The sequence below is a fragment of the Lissotriton helveticus genome, chromosome 1_1 (genome assembly GCF_964261635.1).
Source record: "Lissotriton helveticus chromosome 1_1, aLisHel1.1, whole genome shotgun sequence".
NCBI lineage: Eukaryota > Metazoa > Chordata > Amphibia > Caudata > Salamandridae > Lissotriton > Lissotriton helveticus.
This window is the reverse complement of record NC_136057.1, coordinates 1,356,693,070-1,356,712,567: the sequence shown is the minus strand read 5'-3', so window position 1 is coordinate 1,356,712,567 and position 19,498 is coordinate 1,356,693,070. Positions and strand designations below refer to the sequence as shown.

The following is a 19,498-nucleotide window of genomic DNA, read 5'->3' as shown; positions in this document are numbered from 1 at the left end:
AGGACTTTCTGGTGTAGGTTGTATTGGTTCGCAGACCCACCACCGGGGTTGGTATTGCTGGGGTATCTATTCTAAGGTAAGGAATCTAATACTAACCTGTTTCTTTCAGATGAACAAGTTACTTACCTTCGGTAACGATATATCTGTAAGAAACAGTAGTTAGTATTAGATTCCTTACCGCCCCTCCCATCCTCCCCGTTCTGCGAACTGATACCTAGGGTTAAGGACATCCCTTTCAGGGCCCTAGTTTTCAAATGGCACCAGTGTTGGTTCTCACATGGCTCTGCGTGTTCTGGCGCGGAAAAGCTGTGTGCAAAGAACTGACGTCAGCGCGCGGAGGCGGCGTCTATATACTCCAGCGACGTCATCACGGCGCACGACGCCGACGACGCGGAGCCGCAGGGGACGCCTGCAGACGACGCCTACCGACGCGCAGGGGTACTGCTACGCAAAAGTTTCCGGATCCAGACTGACGCCTGGGGATATTCTAAGGTAAGGAATCTAATACTAACTACTGTTTCTTACAGATATATCGTTACCGAAGGTAAGTAACTTGTTCGACACAACCAAATCTATGAGAGCCTTGCAATCGCAAGCTTCCTGACGTTCTTTTCGTTGCTCTTTCTACAAAGGCACCTCCAGAGGCTATTCCTCTGACAACCCTACCACCTCTTACACAACTCCCTCCCAGGATACATTCACCAGAGGTTACCAAAGAGGAGGCTACAGAGCCAACAACAACAAAGCCAGAGGCAAGATCAACAATACCCGATCTGCCTCCACCCCTACCCAATGACTTCCCTCCGCTCACCCTGGACCATTCCACTCATGTCGGGGGAGAATACAACAGTTCCTTCCTGTCTGGAGCAACATCACTTACAGACTGGTTGGTGAAACAAATAGTTAAAAGAGGTTACTGTCTAGAACTCAAATCTACCCCCCAAACATACCACCCAGGCAGCACTCAATGTCACTAGAACACTTATCACTGTTAAAACAGGTCATTTCCCTCCTGCAAAAACATGCAATGGAACCAGTAGCCCTGCATCAGCAAAATACAGGGGGTTTACTCCCGCCACTTCCTCATTGCAAAGAAAGACGGCTCTCTCAGACCCATCCTGGACCTCAGGCCCCAAACCTGTACATACAATGATACCACTTTCACATGGTCACGCTTCAACAGGTCCTTACTTTGCTCGCGCAAGGCGATTTCCTTGCTACTCTAGATCTCAAGGATGCCTACTTTTATATTACCATTCACACCTCTCACAGGAAATAGCTCCAGTTTGTAGTGGAAGGTCAGCATTATCAATTCAAGGTTCTCCCATTCAGAGTCACCACAGCACCCAGAGTGTTCACCAAGTGTCTAGCAGTAGTGGCACTCACCTAAGAAGGCAGCATATTCATGTCTACCCCTACCTAGACGACTGGCTCATAAAAGCCAAGTCATAGAACCAGTGTGTACACCACACTTACGCCACAATCCCACTGCTGCTCGACTTAGGGTTTACCGTCCCACATACAGCAATACCTCGGGCTAAATAAATACCTCAAAGGCACTTGCATATCCCAGTCCAGCCAGGAAAGCAAGCATACAAAGCCTCGTCACAAGGTTTCAGCCGCAACACTCTCTTCCAGCTTGAGTGTTCATGCAACTCATAGGGATGATGGCCTCTTGCATATTCATAGTACCTCACGCAAGACTCCAGATGCGTCCCCTACAAGAATGTCTAGCACATCAGTGGATCCAAGCTCAAGGTCAACTGACAGATCTGGTGTTGGTGGACGGCTGACCGATCTGGTGTTGGTGGACTGTTGCACGCATCGCTCTCTGCAGGGGTGGAACACCAAAAACCTTTCCAAGGGGCAACCGTTTATCGAGCCAGTTCCACAGATTGTACTAACAGCGGACGCATCGCTCTCCCAATGGGGAGCGCATCTTGTACATCATACCATGCAGGGCACGTGGACACCCCAACAAAGGTTGTTCCACATCAATCACCTAGAGTTAGTAGCCATATTCCTAGCACTGAAGTCGTTCCAAAAACACATTCTGGGCAAAGCTGTCTAAGTCCGCACGGACAATCACAGCAATGTATTACATACAAAAACAGGGCGAACACACTCCCTGCAACTCTTCAAACTAGGGCCAAGCATATGGAGATGGGCTATTCCTCAAAACATTTTTCTCCTAGTCCAACATGTTCCAGGAGTCCAGAACACTATGGGGAACTTCATCTGCAAGTACTTCAACCATTTTTCCAGTTGTGGGGGCACCCAGAGATAGATCTCTTTGCCACACACAAAACGCCAAATGCCCAAGCTTAGCCGCCAGGTATCCGCACCCATTGTCAAAAGGCAATGCAATATGGATGAATTGGTCAGGCAGATTTGCGTACGCTTTTCCGCCTCTCCCACTCATTCCACTGGTGGTGCACAAACTGCAGCAACACTCACTGACCCTCATCCTAGTTGCTCCAACATGGGCCAGACAACCGTGGTACACCACATTACTGGAACCATCTGTGGTCCCGCACCAAAAACTACACCTCTCTCCACACCTCCTAACCCAGAGCCATGGAGAGATCAGACACCCAGACCCGGCACAACTCAACCTTATCGATCTGGCTCCTGAAGTCCTAGAGTTTGGTTACCTTAACCTTCCCCCTGATTGCATGAATGTTATCAGGGAAGCTAGACGACCCACCACTAGAGCTTGCTATGCAGCCAAGTGGAAACGATTTGTTATATACTGCAACACTAACAACATCATTCCCTGGGATGTGTCAATCCAACACATCATAGGTTACCTGCTACATCTCCAAAGGTCTAACCTAGCATACACCTCTATTAGGTTACACCTTGCTGCTATAGCAGCTTATTTACAAAACAGACAACATTTGTCACTATTCAAAGTACCTACCAGCAAAGCCTTTATGGAAGGACTCAAAAGAATAATTCCACCCAGAGTACCACCCTCACTTGTGTGGAACTTAAATATTGTGCTCACAAGACTAATGGGTCCTCCATTCGAACCCCTGCACAAATGCGAATTGCATTTTCCCACATGGAAAGTTACTTTCCTAGTGGCCATCACTTCCTTTAGAAGAGTCAGTGAGCATCAAGCACTTACTATTCAAGAACCATTTTTACAACTCTATCATAACGAAGTGGTTCTCAGGACAAACCCAGAATTCCTTCATAAAGTTATTTCTCCTTTCATCTCAACCAGTCTGCCAATATTCTTCTCGCAACCACAAACAGTCGCAGAAAGAGCTCTTCATACGCTAGACGGAAAAGAGCACGCCTTTATTATATTGACTTAACAAATCCTTTTCGTAAAACTCTACTGTTCGAGGCATATGAGCTGCAGATTGCACACTATGCATAGATGGCCACCTAGTGTTGGGCCCGGATGTTTGCAGTTTGTTTTTCTTGTAGAAAGTCTTTGGAAGTCACGAGATAGGTGACTCCTCCTTTGGGTGATACTGCGCATGGGCATCGGCTCCATCCCCAGATTGTTTTTTCCGCCACCGGGCTCGGATGTGGTTCCAGCGCCCCTTGTTGGAACCGATTACCGTTGGCGTGCAATCCTCACCGGCTTCAAGAAACTACTCTCGAAAGCGTTTTCCAGTCGACACTACTCTTCAAGACCAAGAACGTCCATTCCGGTCATTGACTACGACCTTCTGGCCCAACTATGCCTCGACTCCAGCTAATGGAAAGGACGCCATTTAAAAAGTGCCCTCGATGTGGGTCGAAGTTTCCCCACAACGACCTCCACGAGGTCTGTAACCTCTACCTCTCTCCGGAGCACGAGGCCAAGGACTGTTCAGCCTGTGCCTCCTTCCGCTCCAAAAAGACTATCCGGGACTGGAGAGCCAGAAGAACAATGGCTCAAAGATCCGGACGACATCTTCCAGGAAGAGGTCGACGTCCCAGAACAGCACGACGTCGACAGCAACTCAGAGGCAGAAGATTCTGATGTCGAGGACGTGACTCCAGCGCAGCGGGTCGTACGTAAGACCGTCGACCCCGACCCTCCCTCGACACACACTAAAAAGGCTACGGTCACACCCTCACCCTCGGGCTTGGGTGCACACCAAGACACTACTTCGACGGCCCCATCTTCGGGCTCGGCCAAGAAGTCAATAAAGCCTTCGGGTGACTCGGGCTCGAGTCGACCCCCACTCTGTGCCAGACTACACTCACCGGCACCGAAGAAACCATCGAGTACCGCACCGAAGCCATCGGCGCCGAAACACTCAGTTGCCTCTGCACCCAAAACAACTTCGGAGCCACACGAAGCTTCCGGCCCCAAGAAAGCACCGGAGCCGAAGCACACATCGGAGCCGAAAAAAGTATCGGACTCGAAAAAACCCTCGGAACTGAAAAAGACCCCGGCTTCCCCCATTAAAGATAAGAGGTCGAAAGAAGCCGCTACGGCGCCAAAACAAGCTTCCACGCCAAAAGGTCATACTCCTGAAAGAGACTTGTTTACTCCAGACCCAAGGCAAAAGACTCTCATAAAATATCCTAAGACTGGTCGATTGACGTTATCAAAGAAACGACCATCAGAGTCACCAGCACCAGCTCCGGCTCCAAAGAAGGACGTTGCTACCTCACCTATGCATGTGCCTGCCCTGTCTCTTGCACCCAGTCCCTCCCCCCATAATTCACCACCTCGCTCCCCTTCACCATCTAGCACACATGATAAAAATGGGGACGACATATCAGATACAGGGGATAACCCAGAGGAGCCATATTATCCCCCAGCCTCGCCGGACCCATGGGACAACTATAATACACCAGACGTTCCAAATGTACCTCAAGATTACATATACCCCTCTAGGCCCTCACCGCCAGAAGACACCATGGGGTTTAACCAGTTACTGCTTAGAGCAGCACAATACCATGGGGTAGACATGCACTCCGATGCAGTAGAGGAGGACTTCCTTCTAGACACATTTGACACCGCATGTGAGAAGTTGGCCTGATATATGATGCTCACTAGTTCTAGTGATCACCTTGTATCAGTCCAAACAACCCTTATGGTGATTGGTTGTAAAGTCAACCGTATAGACCAGCTATCCTAGTAGCATGGACAAAAGCAGTCTTTTAGGCTAATCTCTTTTGGCATGTGAAGCGAGCTGTTTTACCATAGTATAACCCCTTGAATACTAAATGAAAGGACACCACACAGGTTGTTATGAAAATAAACAGTCTATTTATTAATAACAACACCTCTGAACTCTTTATGAGATCAGAGGGCTAAGCACATGACAATACTAAAAAGGAAATACGAGTTCGCACAATATTTACACAAGTGCCTTAGGGGCACGACAAACCATATACTCAAAACAATGGAATGCGAGGAAAGAAAGTACTTTAAGGAGATCCAGAGGCTGGAGGATCGGTGGGACTATGCTACAAACTAGGTAAGTAAGGAGCAGGAGGCCCAAGGGACTCACGTGCAGAGTGGGGACTCTCACGCGGGATGCGTACCAACGTCTATGGATGCAACAGTTTACAAAGTTACGGATTCCGGACGAACCCGGCTGGATGGAGGGAAAACAGTGGACCTAGACACTAGGATAGTGGACACAGACTTCAGGACCTAGAAGCTTTAGTTACCTAACCCACAGGCTGCGGGTGCATAGGGCTGAAGTTGCGTCGGGTTTGCTGCGTTGATCCCGGTGATGCCTGAAACAAGGAGTTGCTGGCAGGCAGCCAGATGGAGGAGTCCGGTGGTTCCAAGGGTGGAACTAGGAAGAAGGAAGTCCTGAAAAGGAAGGGGACAGAGTCTTGGTCACTAGCCAATGATGGTGCTGGAACCAGGAGCTGTCGCCGCGTTCAGGTGGAAGAAGGGTCGCTTCTCTCTGTGGCTGCGCGGACCAGGAGCTGTTTTTCACGACCAGGCTGGAGGCACGAGCTGTCCCACGTAGTCTGCTGCTGTTGGCGGTGTCAGATCGTCGATCTGGACAACAGGCCTTGGCTAATGCAAGCCACGCGGTGGAACAAAGATGGCGTCTGGAGTGGACCAGGAGGGTCCGGGGTGCTTCTCTTTCACAAGGAAGCAAGGGCCAGTCTGGGGGACCAGACTAGCAGTGTCGAAATGTTCGGGTCGTCGTCTCAGAGGTCACTAGCCAGCCGGCAAGTGACCAGACAACAGGAAGGGCAGCAACTAGGCAAAAAGGCCCCACGCAGATCACGGGGATGCTGGGGGGCTGGTCTTTGGTGCAGGAGCTGCGTCGGTGTGGGGCTTCTCAGTCCCCAATGCACTCACTCGAGGAACCCTCGGGGGTCGTGCTGGAAGCGCTGTGCAGGTTTCTTCAAGATCGCCGTCTCCACGTTACTCGTCGCACCCACGGGTCCCAGCTGTGCTGTGGATGTGGGTAGAGGTCAGAGAGGTCTGGAGGTCCGGGTCTTGTCGAGCTGGGTCGTCGGATTCCGGGATGGAAGGACTTTGCAGCAAGCTGCACAGGAGCTTGATGATGCCTGCGAAGCAGGATGGTCACTCCCTGACCATAGGGGAGATTCTTCAGTCTTCTGATGTTCAGGAGGTCGAAGGTCAAGAGTTTCTTCGTGGAAGGTTGTCAAGATTAATCTAACTTGGAATGGGACCAGCTCCTACCTTTATCCGGCTAAAGGGGGCTGCACTACGACTAGGTCCCTCCCCTGGGTGGGACCAGGAAGGGGGGTGGCTACACCCCCTTTCCTTTGTCCAGTTTCCCGCCAGAGCTGGGGCTGGAGTGCCCCAGCAACTGGTTGGAACCGGTGTATGCACAGGGCCCCTTGTGTGCCCCAGGCATGTCTCATTCCTTTCAGCCTGGCCCTACCTAATACACAAAATCCTGTCTGGGGTGGTGCTAGCACCTCCCAAGGCAGGAAACCCTTTGTCCAAGCCACCCTCGCTGGAAGGACTCCCAGCAGCAGGAGGTCAGACTTGTGTCTGTGGTGGCAGCATCCATTTTGTGCTGCTGAGGCTCGAGTTAACTTTAACCAGGGTTTACAGTTACAGACATGTCGTGTCCCTCTAGAAGGGCGGAATGCTAACCCCGTCGCCAGAATTGGCGAGGGGTTAGTATTCCAATTCGTATGACACCTTACTCGACATGTTTTGATAATGCTATGCCAAAGTTAGCATTTAACCGCGAGGATTATAATGCACTTAAGAGTATATGGTATAGCGTTATCATGGAACAGCTATTAGGACTTGGTTCCGCAAGCTGCTAACGGGATCAGCTCATGCCAAAGCACCATTTCACATAATTCCAAGCACTCTGCCTTCAGGATTGATAAGGCCTGTCATAGGAGTGACTGGTAGGAATATATGTGTCCATTTTAGGGTTAGATATAGGAATACTATATCTAAAGCAAAGGGTGTTTACACCACCTTGCCCCAGCTGTCGTGCAGCCAGTTGTGTCAGATTTGGGTGGCCAGCCAGGGGTGGCATAATACATGCTGCAGCCCCTGGTAGGCCCTGGGTACACCTATGCCCTGGATACCTAAGGTATACTGTACAGGGACTGATAAGGTGGCCCAGTACCAATTGGTAAATGCACCTAAGGTACATGCTTGTCAATTTAGAGAGAACAGCTAGGCTGTGGGTCTGATTGGCAGGCCCACAGCCAGGGAAAGTCTTAAACCAGTGAAGCAAAAAGCAAAAATCTGCGGTGGCCATGGGATTGCAGACCCCACTCTCCTACACCGCACATAGGTCCTCAGCAATTTTGCCAATGCTCAAAGGCGTAGTTAAACATGCCTCTGAGGTCTTTAAAGACCCAGTCAGAACTCGGGTCATAAACCCAAGAGTAGAGAAAAATATAAAGCTGCACCATCTGACCCAGCATATATAAAGGGACCAGTCCCCCTAGACTCTCTAGTCGTATCTAACACACGTAAGAGAGCTAACTCTCAAACATCAGGCGAAGCTCCCCCCACCAGACAAGGAATCTAAACTCCTTGACGCGTCAGGGAAAAGAAAGGCCTTACAAGCAGCAAACATGTGGCGCATTGCCAACACAGAAGCCTTACTAGCACGCTATGATAGGGCACATTATGATGAGCTCGAAGACATAATGCAACATCTCCCTGATCAATTTAAAGATAGAGCTAGTGAGCTAATCCAAGAAGGGAAAATTATCACTAACACATCTATCCGCTGTGCACTACATGCAGCAGACACAGCCTCCATAGCCGTCAATACTAGCGTCCTGCTGCGCAGGCACGCCTCGCTACATATATCTGGCTTCAAGCCAGAGATCCAAAGTGCCATACTCAATCAACCATTCGATGAGCAGCACTTATTTGGACCCGAGGTGGATGTCTCCCTCTAAAAAATGAAGAAAGACACCGACACAGCAAAATCTATGGGAGCCCTGCAGTCGCAGGCTCCCAGACATTCATTTTGTCGCTCCACATATAGAGGTGCAAACAGAAAGTACTCATCAGACACACCTTCCACAGGATACAAAAGCCCCACTCAGTCTACCTACAGTAAGGGCTACCAAAGGGGAGGTTACCGCAGTAACAACAATAAAGGCAGAGGCAAGAACAACTCACGCTCTGCCTCCACCCCTACCCAATGACTCCCCTCCCCCCGCCCCATTCCACTCCTGTCGGGGGAAGGATACAGCAATACCTACCAGCCTGGGAAGACATCACATCAGACAGGTGGGTACATCAAATAATTCAGTCAGGTTACTGTCTAGAACTAACATCAACCCCCCCAAACATACCACCCAAACAGCGTCCAATGTCACAAGATCATTTAACGCTGCTCAGACAAGAAGTACTTTCTCTCCTGCAGAACAATGCAATAGAAATAGTTCCAAAGCATCAAAGGAACAAACAAGTATATTCCCTATACTTCTTGATTCCAAAAAAGGACGGATCTCTGACACCTATTCTAGACCTCAGACCTCTAAACTCTTACATACAGTCAGATCATTTCCATATGGTCACACTTCAGCAAGTCCTTCCACTCCTGTTGCAGAACGACTTTCCGGTCACACTAGATCTCAGACGCCTACTTTCACGTCCCAATTTACCAGGCGCACAAGAAGCATCTAAGATTTGTGCTAGAAGGACAGCACTACCAATTCAAAGTACTCCCATTCGGAGTAACAACAGCGCCAAGAGTGTTCACCAAATGTCTAGCAGTGGTAGCAGCACACTTAAGAAGACAGCTCATCCACGTCTTCCCATATAAACGATTGGCTCATAAAAGCACAATATTACAACCAGTGTGTACAACACGCTCACAATACAATACTGTTACTCCACAACTTAGGCTTCACAGTAAATTACACCAAGTCACATCTGCTACCATCGCACACCCAACAGTACCTAGGAGCTACAATCAATACTCAACTAACACTAGCTTATCCCTCTCCAGCAAGGATAACAAGTGTGCAAACGCTCCTAACAAAATTCAAATCACAACACTCTCTTCCAGCTCGAGTGTTTATGCAACTCATAGGGATGATGGCATCTTGCATATTCATAGTACCTCACGCAAGACTGCAAATGCGTCCATTTCAAGAATGTCTAGCACGTCAATGGAACCAGGCTCAGGGTCAGTTAACAGACCTAGCGTTGGTAGACAGTCGGACTCATCGTTCTCTGCAATGGTGGAACACAAAAAACCTGTAAAAAGGCCGACTATTCCTGGAGCCAGTTCCACAAAAATTACTAACAGCAGCCGCATCGCTCTGCGGCTGGGGAGCCCATCTACTGCATCACACCACACAGGGAAAGTGGACACCAATGCAAAAACTACTCCACATCAACCATCTGGAGTTGTTGGCTGTGTTTCTAGCTCTAAAAGCATTCCAAAAACAAATTGCTAACAAGACTGTCTTAGTCCGTACAGACAATATCACAGCCATGTATTACATAAACAAACAAGGAGGGACACACTCTCTGCAGCTCTCTCAACTAGATCAGCAGATATGGATGTGGGCTATACCTCAGAACATCTTCTTAATAGCACAACATGTCCCAGGAGTTCAAAACACCATGGCAGATCTGCTAAGTCGGCAGACTCAGCAGAAGCGCGAGTGGGAAGTTCATCCACAAGTTCTTCATCCGTTCTTTCAAATGTAGGGACAACCTCAAATAGACCTCTTCGCCACCCACGACAACGCAAAATGCCCATACTTCGCCGCCAGATACCCACACCCATTGGCCAAAGGCAATACAATATGGATGAACTGGTCAGGACTAGTTGCGTACGCTTTTCCTCCTCTCACACTACTTCCGTTAGTGGTGCGCAAACTACAACATCATTCCCTGACACTCATGCTAATCGCTCCAACTTTTGCCAGACAACCGTGGTACACCACGCTGCTGCAGCAAAGGTCTGTGGTGCCACACCTAAAACTAAATCTATCTCCACGACTATTAACGCAGAACCATGGAGAGATCAAACACCCGGACCCAGCTCAGCTCAACCTAGCGATCTGGCTCCTGTGGTCATAGTTTGGTTACCTCAACCTTCCTCCAGAATGCATTAACATTATTAAGGAGGCTAGACATCCCACTACCACAGCATGTTTTGCTGCTAAGTGGAAACACTTTGTCATATACTGCCAAAACAACCAAATAGACCCCTTAGACGTGTCTATACAACACATCAAAAGGTATCTATTACACCTTCAAAAGTGTAACTTAGCCTATACGTCTATCAGACTACACCTTGCTGCCATTGCAGCATACTTACAAAACAGACAACACCTGTCTCTTTTTAGAGTACCAGCTATTAAAGCTTTCATGGAAGGACTCAAAAAAATTATTCCTCCCAGAACTCCACCAGCACCAGTGTGGAACCTGAACATTGTTCTTAGAAGGTTAATGGGCCCTCCATTTGAACCATTACATAAATGCGATTTGCAATTCCTAACTTGGAAAGTAGCTTTCCTGGTAGCAATTACTTCTCCAAGAAGGGTTAGTGAACTACAAGCATTTACCATTCAAGAACCCTTTTTGCAAATGCATCATAACAAAGTGGTTCTTCGTACTAATCCAAAATTCCTGCCTAAAGTCATTTCACCATTCCATCTAAATCAATCAGTTGAGCTGCCCGTATTCTTCTCGCAGCCTCAAACTGTCTCAGAAAGGGCTCTACACACCTTAGACGTTAAAAGAGCACTGCTGTACTATATCGTAAGGACACAATCATTTCGTAGAACAAAATAGTTTTTTGTGTCTTTTTCGCAGCCACACCAGGGCAACCCTATTTCAAAATCAGGGATCGCCAGATGGATAGTTAAATGCATACAAATTTGTTACCAAAAAGCAAAACGCACGTTAACAATTCCTCCAAAAGCCCACTCAACAAGAAAGATAGGGGCTTCAATGGCATTCTTAGGGAACATCCCTTTAGATGACATATGCAGAGCAGCTACATGGCTTACACCGCACACATTCACAAAACATTATTGTGTAGATGTGCAAACCAAACAACAAGCCACTGTGGGCCAAGCTGTATTAAAAACACTGTTTCAAACAACTGCAACAGATACGGGTGGTCGCCGCTAGGTGTGGGTACTGCTCTACAATCTATGCTTAGTGTGTAAACTGCAACTCGTATGCCTCAAACGGAAAATGCTACTTACCAGTATGCATCTGTTCTTGGCATGTAGAGCTGCAGAGTTACACACACCCACCCGCCTCCCCGGCTACCTTTATCTGTTCCAGTATTATCTTAATTAGATACAAATTACATGGACATCACTACTTCTTGTACAGCTCCATCACTTCCCTAATGGCGAAAAACCATCTGGGGATGGAGCCGATGCCCATGCGCAGTATCATCCTAAGGAGGAGTCACCTATCCCATGACTCCGAAAGACGTCAACCCCACGGATTCCACTCACAATGATCCTGGTTGCTCCCACATGGGCAAGACAGCCATGGTACACAACGCTCCCAGAACTCTCAGTAGTCCCGCACCAAAGACTACGCCTGTCGCCACAATTGCTGACACAGAACCATGGCGAAATCAGGCACCCAGATCCCAATCAGATGAACCTAGCGATCTGGCTCCTGAGGTCTTAGAGTTCGGATACCTTAACTTGCCTCGAGATTGCATGAACATTATCAAGGAAGCAAGGCGCCCCACTACTAGATCATGCTACGCAGCTAAATGGAAAAGATTTGTTATCTATTGTAACAATAAACAAATCAACCCATTAGATGCCTCCACCCAAAACATAATCTGTTACTTGCTACATCTTCAAAGATGTAATCTAGCATACTCATCCATAAGGCTACACCTTGCTGCTATAGCAGCATATCTTCAAAGCAGGCAACACGTGTACCTGTTCAGAATACCACCTATCAAAGCTTTTATGGAATGACTTAAAAGAATTTTCCCTCCAAAGCACCCACCTTCGCCAGTCTGGAACTTAAACGTAGTACTAACCAGACTCATGGGGCCACCTTTCGAACCACTCCACCCATGCGAACTACAATTCTTATTTATTTATTTATTTATTTTGAAAGTTTTATATAGCGCGAACAAGATCTTTGCAGATATCAGAGCGCTTTACAGACGAAAGGTAAACGTGTGAGTAAATAACAATTGGGGTGGGGAAGGTACATGTGGGAGCATAGTCAGCCAGATACATCAATAATGATACAAGTACAAATAAGTGATAGCGTAAACACTCAGGTAGGTCAATAACACGAGTCATACAAAAATGCAAAAAAATCAGTAGAACTGAATGGAAACATCTTAACATGGAAAGTGGCATTTTTAATTGCCATTACCTACCTCAGGCGAGTGAGTGGGCTACAGGCACTAACCATTCAGGAACCCTTCATGCAAATACACCAAAATAGGGTGGTGCTTCGTACTAACCCTAAATTCATGCCAAAAGTTAGATCCACTTTTCACATCAATCAGTCCATAGAATTGCCAGTTTTCTTTAAAAACCCGCAGTCGGTAGCTGAAAGAGCCCTACACACACTAGATGTCAAAAGAGCGCTGCTATATTACGTTGACAGAACTAAATCATTCAGAAAAACAAAGCAACTTTTTGTTGCTTTTTCTCCACAACATATGGGTAATCCCATTTCAAAGACGGGAATAGCCAGATGGATAGCTAAATGCATTCAAATATGCTATCCAAAGGCAAAGTGCACTTTAACAGTTCCCCCAAAAGCCCACTCAACGCGCAAAATGGGGGCATCCATGGCTTTCCTAGAAAATATTCCCCTAGAAGACATGTGTAGGGCGGCTACATGGTCTACCATACACACTTATACTAAACACTACTGTGGTGATGTGCAAGCTACGCAACAAGCTGCTGTAGGCCAAGCTGTCCTTAAAACTATTTTTCAAACAACTGCAGCTGGTACAGGCGACCACTGCTAGAGGAGAAACTGCTATACAGTCTATGCTAAGATATGAATTCAGCAGCCCACATGCCTCGAACGGAAAATGCTACTTACCAGTATGCATCTGTTCTTGGCATGTAGGGCTGCTGACATTCATAACGCCCACCCTTCTCCCCGGTGCCTGTCACAGCTGCAGGTTTCCTTCTTAACATACATTTACATGGTCATCTCTTACTTTTCTATACTCCATCTTTGCCACAATGGCGAAAAACAATCTGAGGATGGAGAAGATGCCCATGCGCACTGTAGTCCAGGGAAGGAGTCACCTATCTCGTGATACTTCGAAGACTCTTCCAAGACAACAAGGTGCAAACATCCGGACCCAAGACTAGGCGGCGATCTATGCTAAGATATGAATGTCAGCAGCCCTACATGCCAAAAACAGATGCATACTGGTAAGTAGCATTTTCCTTATGAAGTGCACTAGGGTCCCAGCATGTGGGCGTGACTATTCAGTACTTATGACTTTGATGAGCATTCCCTGGAAGAGAACTAGGATTATGTACACGTATGCAATTTCTCCTTATCCTATGAGCATTTGCTTGTTGCATGCAGTACTGTAGATCCATTCAAATTTGCCCATACTCCTCCCAGGAAGCCAGTGTTTGCTATAGATACCATCAACATTCAAAATTGTCTATTCTACACTGATGTATCCAACTCACTACTCCATGCCTACTTTCACCCGCTGTCCGAAAAAAACCAAAAAACATGAGTGAAGTCTCTACTTATGCGCATTCCCAACCAGAGGTGGAGTCACCAAGACCTTCCGAGAGGAGTTGGCCTAACGGCTAGGGCGCTCGACCTCGGACCTGGGGATCTGGGTTCGAGTCTCGGTAACGACGCCAAAAACCTCCTGTGATTCTGGGCAAATCACTTAATCTCCCCGTGCCTAAAAAAAAAAAAAAAGTAACTTAACTGGTGCTATGTAAAGCGCTCTGATACCTGATTCAGTTCGGGTCTAGGTCGCGCTATATAAAAAAAAAAAAAAATTTAAAACTTGTGACTCAAGACTTATGTAAAGAAAAACAAGTTGCAATATTCCGAGACCAACATTAGATGGCAGGAGTATGCTGAGCATGTGAACCTACAGCACTACGTGCAAAGAAACATGCTTACTAGGTTGAGTACCATAATCCCTACAACTCAACTTACTAAGAGCTTCTTAGTGAATACTTGCTCCATACAATATGTGGCATATTTGAAACATTTTTTCAAGGCTTGCTTTAGCTCACATTCCAGCTCTACAAGGGTTAACCTGTCGGGTGGCTTTCAGTAGAATAGAGATTTTATTAACTGTATCATCATCCAGGGTGCAGACAATCGGTCAAGATTTACAGATATAGAAGTGGAGGGTGAAGGGGTTTCCACTTTAATCCTCCCTTTGCAGACTGCTGGGAGGCTGGGATTGGATGAAACTGGCTTGTTTCATAGATCTCAAAAATCAGCACTGCATACTGATTGACCCATTTTTCTGTGTTGTGTGTCGTTACTCTCAGTGCCAGGGGTTGATTTCAGAGTGTGGTTATCCTGATCACAGCTTTATCCAAAATAGGAGCCTAAAGAATTCTTTGATTAATTTCCTGGTATGGATGTTTACTCTCAAAGAAGGGGGAGGTCGGATAATTGAGGGCTTGTTATTCAGACGCAAATGAAAATTTAAGTCACAGTTTTGACAGGAAAAAAATGAACAAATTGACTGCCCCTGTTTGGTCATGCTTCGGTCTTGATGGGATATTTTTCTTTTTAAGGGTGGAAATCATGGACTTTTCGGAAACAGTGCAGCACAATCCCGGGGCCTGCATACTCAAGGGCAGCCCCTTAATTCATCCCCCAATCTTCGTGCCCAGGGGCCTCCACAGTTCCTCCCTCCACAGGTAGGTGAATCTTAAAAGCAAAATTGGTAGTCCTATCCTGGACTATCAAGGATTGGTTCTGAAAAAATTGTTTTCTTTGTCTTCAAAATACAGGTTTCAGCCTCCATGCTTAAGCAGTTCCCAAACAACAGCTTGAACCCTGGTCTCTTTAATATGGCCCCTCAACTGTCTCCCCAGCAGATAGCCATGCTGAGCCAGCTCCCACAGATTCCGCAGTTCCAGTTGGTAAGCCACTCATTTTTTTCTTTTTTTGTGGTAGCCATGCTCAGCATATGTACTGTGGCACAGTCGGATATTTGCATTTTAGTTTATCGGCCAAAATTATTGTTGCTGATGGTGCAGGTAATATTGCATCCGCATTAAAAATAAGCAGTCTCTTTTGAGAAAGTTTATCTAAAAGAAACACGTTAGTTATGGATTCCTTACCTTAGGCGTCAGACTGGATATGGAAAGTTTTTTTGTTTTTTTCCCCCGTCAGCAGTACCTCTGCACGTCGGAAGGTGGCGTCTGTCGGCTCCGCATTAATCTTCGGCATCGCCGAGATGACATCGCGGCAGCAACTTGGACGCCGCCTTCGCGTGCTGAAGTAAGTTCTTTCTTTTTCCGCGCCAGCCAACGTAGATCCGGGAAGATCTATGTTTTTCTCGACTTTTGTCGACGTCTTGTTTAGAGTCCTCGACTCCGAGCAGGTGCACGAGGGATGCCCGAGTTTAAGGCATGCAATTCCTGTAACAGGCTGGTTTCGGATCCGCACAGCGTGTGCCTCTTTTGCGTGGAGCGCGACTACGACCGCAAGTCGTGCTCCGACTGTCGGTTGTTAATGCCGAAGGCTTTGCGGGAGCGGTCCTGAAAGACGCTTGAACGACGACAGTCTGCTCCGAGCCGTTCGAGGTCCCGGTCGAGAGAGAGGTTGAGGGACTGGTCGTGGAGCCATCGCCATTCCGACAAGTCATCGAAGCCTTTGCACTCAGGGTCGGGTAAGTCGAAGCATAAGAAGTCCAAGAAGCATCGTCGCTCTTCGACTTATCCTAGTCGGTCGGCCGATCCAACAAGGCCTGTGGGTGGTGCCCCTCCTGCGGCTCCGCGCACGGAGCCCGACGGGTCGTCTCCGAGCTTTACTCCTTCCGGGACATGGAGCGACACCGCCCCCGACGCCTGATCCAATGGGTACTTTTGTCCCTGTGTTTAACTCTGGCAATTTTCAGCCTGTTTGGCAGCCAGAGGAGAGTGAGGACGACTGGGAGGGGTCAGGTGACCCTTTAAGTGACCAGCTTGATACTGAGCAGGACTGGAGAGAGGACCTGGAGAATGCCAGTGGTCTTGACACTTCACCCGACCTTGGCATGTTGTCCCCTCCTACCGTTGCTATACAGGAGGGCGCGTCATACGCTGTGGTGTTGCGTATGGCGGCCGAGGCTCTCAACCTCGAACTTCATACGGTGGTGGTCAGGACTAACCTCCTGTGGTGCTTCAACCGTCAGCGAGCTCTTTGGAGCCCCTGTTGCGGTTTAATGAGGCCCTCACAGACGTCCTTTTGGGCACGTGGTCCAGGTGCAACACGGGAGGTCCCGTGGACAGGATGTTAGCCTGACCCTACCGACCAGCCCCGGGCGACCCCACTTTCCTCTCCCAAAACCCCATCCCGGAGAGCTTGGTGGTCCAAGCCTCCACCTCCAAAAGCGCCTTCCCCATCGCTCCACCGGAAAGGGAATCCAAGAAGCTGGACCATCTTGGCAAGAACATTTTCTCTGCCACCAGCTTAGGACTGCGGTCCGTAAACACTTCATGCCTTTTCGCACTCTGTGTTGGATACGGTGGCGCAAGTGCTGTCTCAGTGTCCGGAGGAGGCCCGGACAGTGCTCTCCCAGGCTGTTGCTGCCGGGAGAGATGCACCAAAGTTTACAATACGCTGTGGGTTGGACACCGCCAACTCTCTGGGAAGGACCATTTCAACGTCTGTATCGTTACGCCTGGATGAGGTCCACGGATTTTTCGGGGGATGTCCAGAACACCCTGATAGACAAGCCCTTTGTTCGGTCGTTGCCATTTTGGCAACACGTCAGACAACGCCCTTGAGAGCTTCAAGGACACACGTGCTATGGCCAAGTCCTTGGGCCTCTCCACCCGTCCGGCCCATTCTGCTTTTCGCTCCTTTTGTGGCTACGGAAGGGGTGCCCGCCAAGTCCCACTCAGGGCCACAGACTGCAGCAAGTTACTCAACCTTCACGCTGCCGGGACATAGAAATAACCAGTGAGGTTCCGGGGGCCAGCGGGCGAGCCAGTCCACCAACCCCACCTTTGCAGCTGCTTCCAAACCCTCCTAGTCTGACCTTTCAGGCCCATCAAACGCCAGTGGGCGGCAGAATTCTCATTCAACTCCCCCACTGGCGCACCATTACTTCGGACAGGTGGGTTTTGCAAATTGTCCGAAGGGGCTACTCCCTCCCCTTCGAGACTGCCCCTCCAGCCATGCCACCACGATACCACCGCATGTCGGAGGATTATCTGGCCCTTATCCAGTATTGGGATATCTTTCATAGATTCTAATGCCTGAATCATTCCCCGTCGCTATATGAGAGTCCCACAGTAAAATACAAAAGCAGTGCCATAAGAAATAAATAGGGCTATGTCTTAGTAGCCAATCTACGCCCTTATTGAAAGTCAGCTCCAACCAATCCGCTATAAACACCCTCTAGAACACTCCCAAAAGAAGCAGTTCTCCTCAGATTTTTATCGCACGTCATGTGGAAGGGAGTCTCCCTGAGTGCTACTCAGTTTTCTTTTCTTAAGTTCAAGCAAGCATGTCTGACAAGAAGGGCCTCTTCCACTCCTGCAGGAACTGTGGGAAGAAGAGTTGATGATCTTCATAAAGATTGTCTTTATTACCTCTACCCCAAACATGAGGCTAAAGACTGTAAAAAGTGCCGTACCTTTCCCAGCAGGACTGAGGGACAGAGGCAAGATTATTACTTTCAGGGCTCAATTCTAAAGAGCGTTCTTCTTCTTCAGCTGAGGAAGACGACTTGGCTTCCACATCCAGCAAGAGGGCTAGGTCGAAAGAAGGCTCCTCAGGTGAGGGTAGAAAACATCTGAAAACTTCCCAGGAAAAATCTCTTCACAAGGAAAGGAGTTCTAAACACTTCTCTGAGCCAGCATCATCTCCGTCTTCTACTCCACTCTGAGCGTCCAAGATCATCCACTGTGAGTAAAAAGCACAAAAAATCTGTGTTGACGACTTTTACCACTTAGTCGACAGTGTTACGTCGGCGGCTATTTTATCACTTATGTCGTTGACGAGAATTTCTATTTCGATGAGACCATCGTCGACGCACCGTCGACAAAGATTCCAACTGCACCGTCGATGACGACACCGTCGACGGGAGAGGCATCGAGGACAACACCGGCGACGGCACCGTCTATGAACGTGCCTGTGATTCTACCACTTTCGATGACAGGACTGTTGACGAGAGACATTCCTACCATTCATAATGCTGCACCGTCGACGCCCCATTCGGCGAGATTTTATCAAATAAAGACAATACAAAGGCCTTTTCAGGACTATAGTCAAATTTCTCCGTTACCACCTTCCCATCTGTTAGAAGGCTTCATGGAGGACGAGGATAATGATGAGGAAGAAGAGGAAAATCCATACAGATTGGCTCATAGTCCATTTGAGCTTAACGTTAAATGTCAAGATACAGACGAGGATGATTACCAAGAGGAGCATTACTACCATGGGCAATATATGGCTCCAGGGCATACATACCAGTTCCTTCACAGGCAGGAATCTTGTCAGAGGGAAATGTCTCATCTTCCTCCAGCAGTTATACAAGACCTACAGGCTATGTTGGCGGATTATCGTCAGAGATTTCCTCCGCAGCAGATTCCGAGAGTGAACCCAATTCTACAAGTAGAGGTTCCTGTTCCAGTACCAGAGACTAACCGACCTAGTACACCGGCTCCTGTACAAGATCCACCTGCCTGGACATCAAGACACTTCCTCCACAGATGAGGAGGCTGAGCAAGGTGAGTTACCTAAACAGGCAGATGCTCCATATCCATGGGACGATTATACCATAGAGACACCATCTCCGCATCTGCATTTGCCCTCTGATTCTCCTCCCGAGGACATCGGAGGATTTCATAATTTAATGCAGAGAGCAGCTACTAGATTCCAGCTCCCTATTACGGTCAAACAGACAGTTTTTTATAT

At 48.1% G+C, this 19,498-nt stretch overlaps 1 protein-coding gene across 13 annotated transcripts in view; it reads left to right on the top strand.

The window, feature by feature from the left end:
• The window catches only part of TNRC6B (trinucleotide repeat containing adaptor 6B), a 1,174,734-nt gene that overhangs the window by 790,939 nt on the left and 364,297 nt on the right, over positions 1 to 19,498 (top strand). For all 13 annotated transcript variants that reach the window (XM_078683361.1, XM_078683372.1, XM_078683380.1 and 10 more), the window contains 2 exons: positions 15,160 to 15,285; positions 15,379 to 15,510. In XM_078683361.1, the coding sequence (XP_078539487.1) occupies positions 15,160 to 15,285; positions 15,379 to 15,510 (258 nt within the window). The remainder of the gene's footprint in view (positions 1 to 15,159; positions 15,286 to 15,378; positions 15,511 to 19,498) is intronic.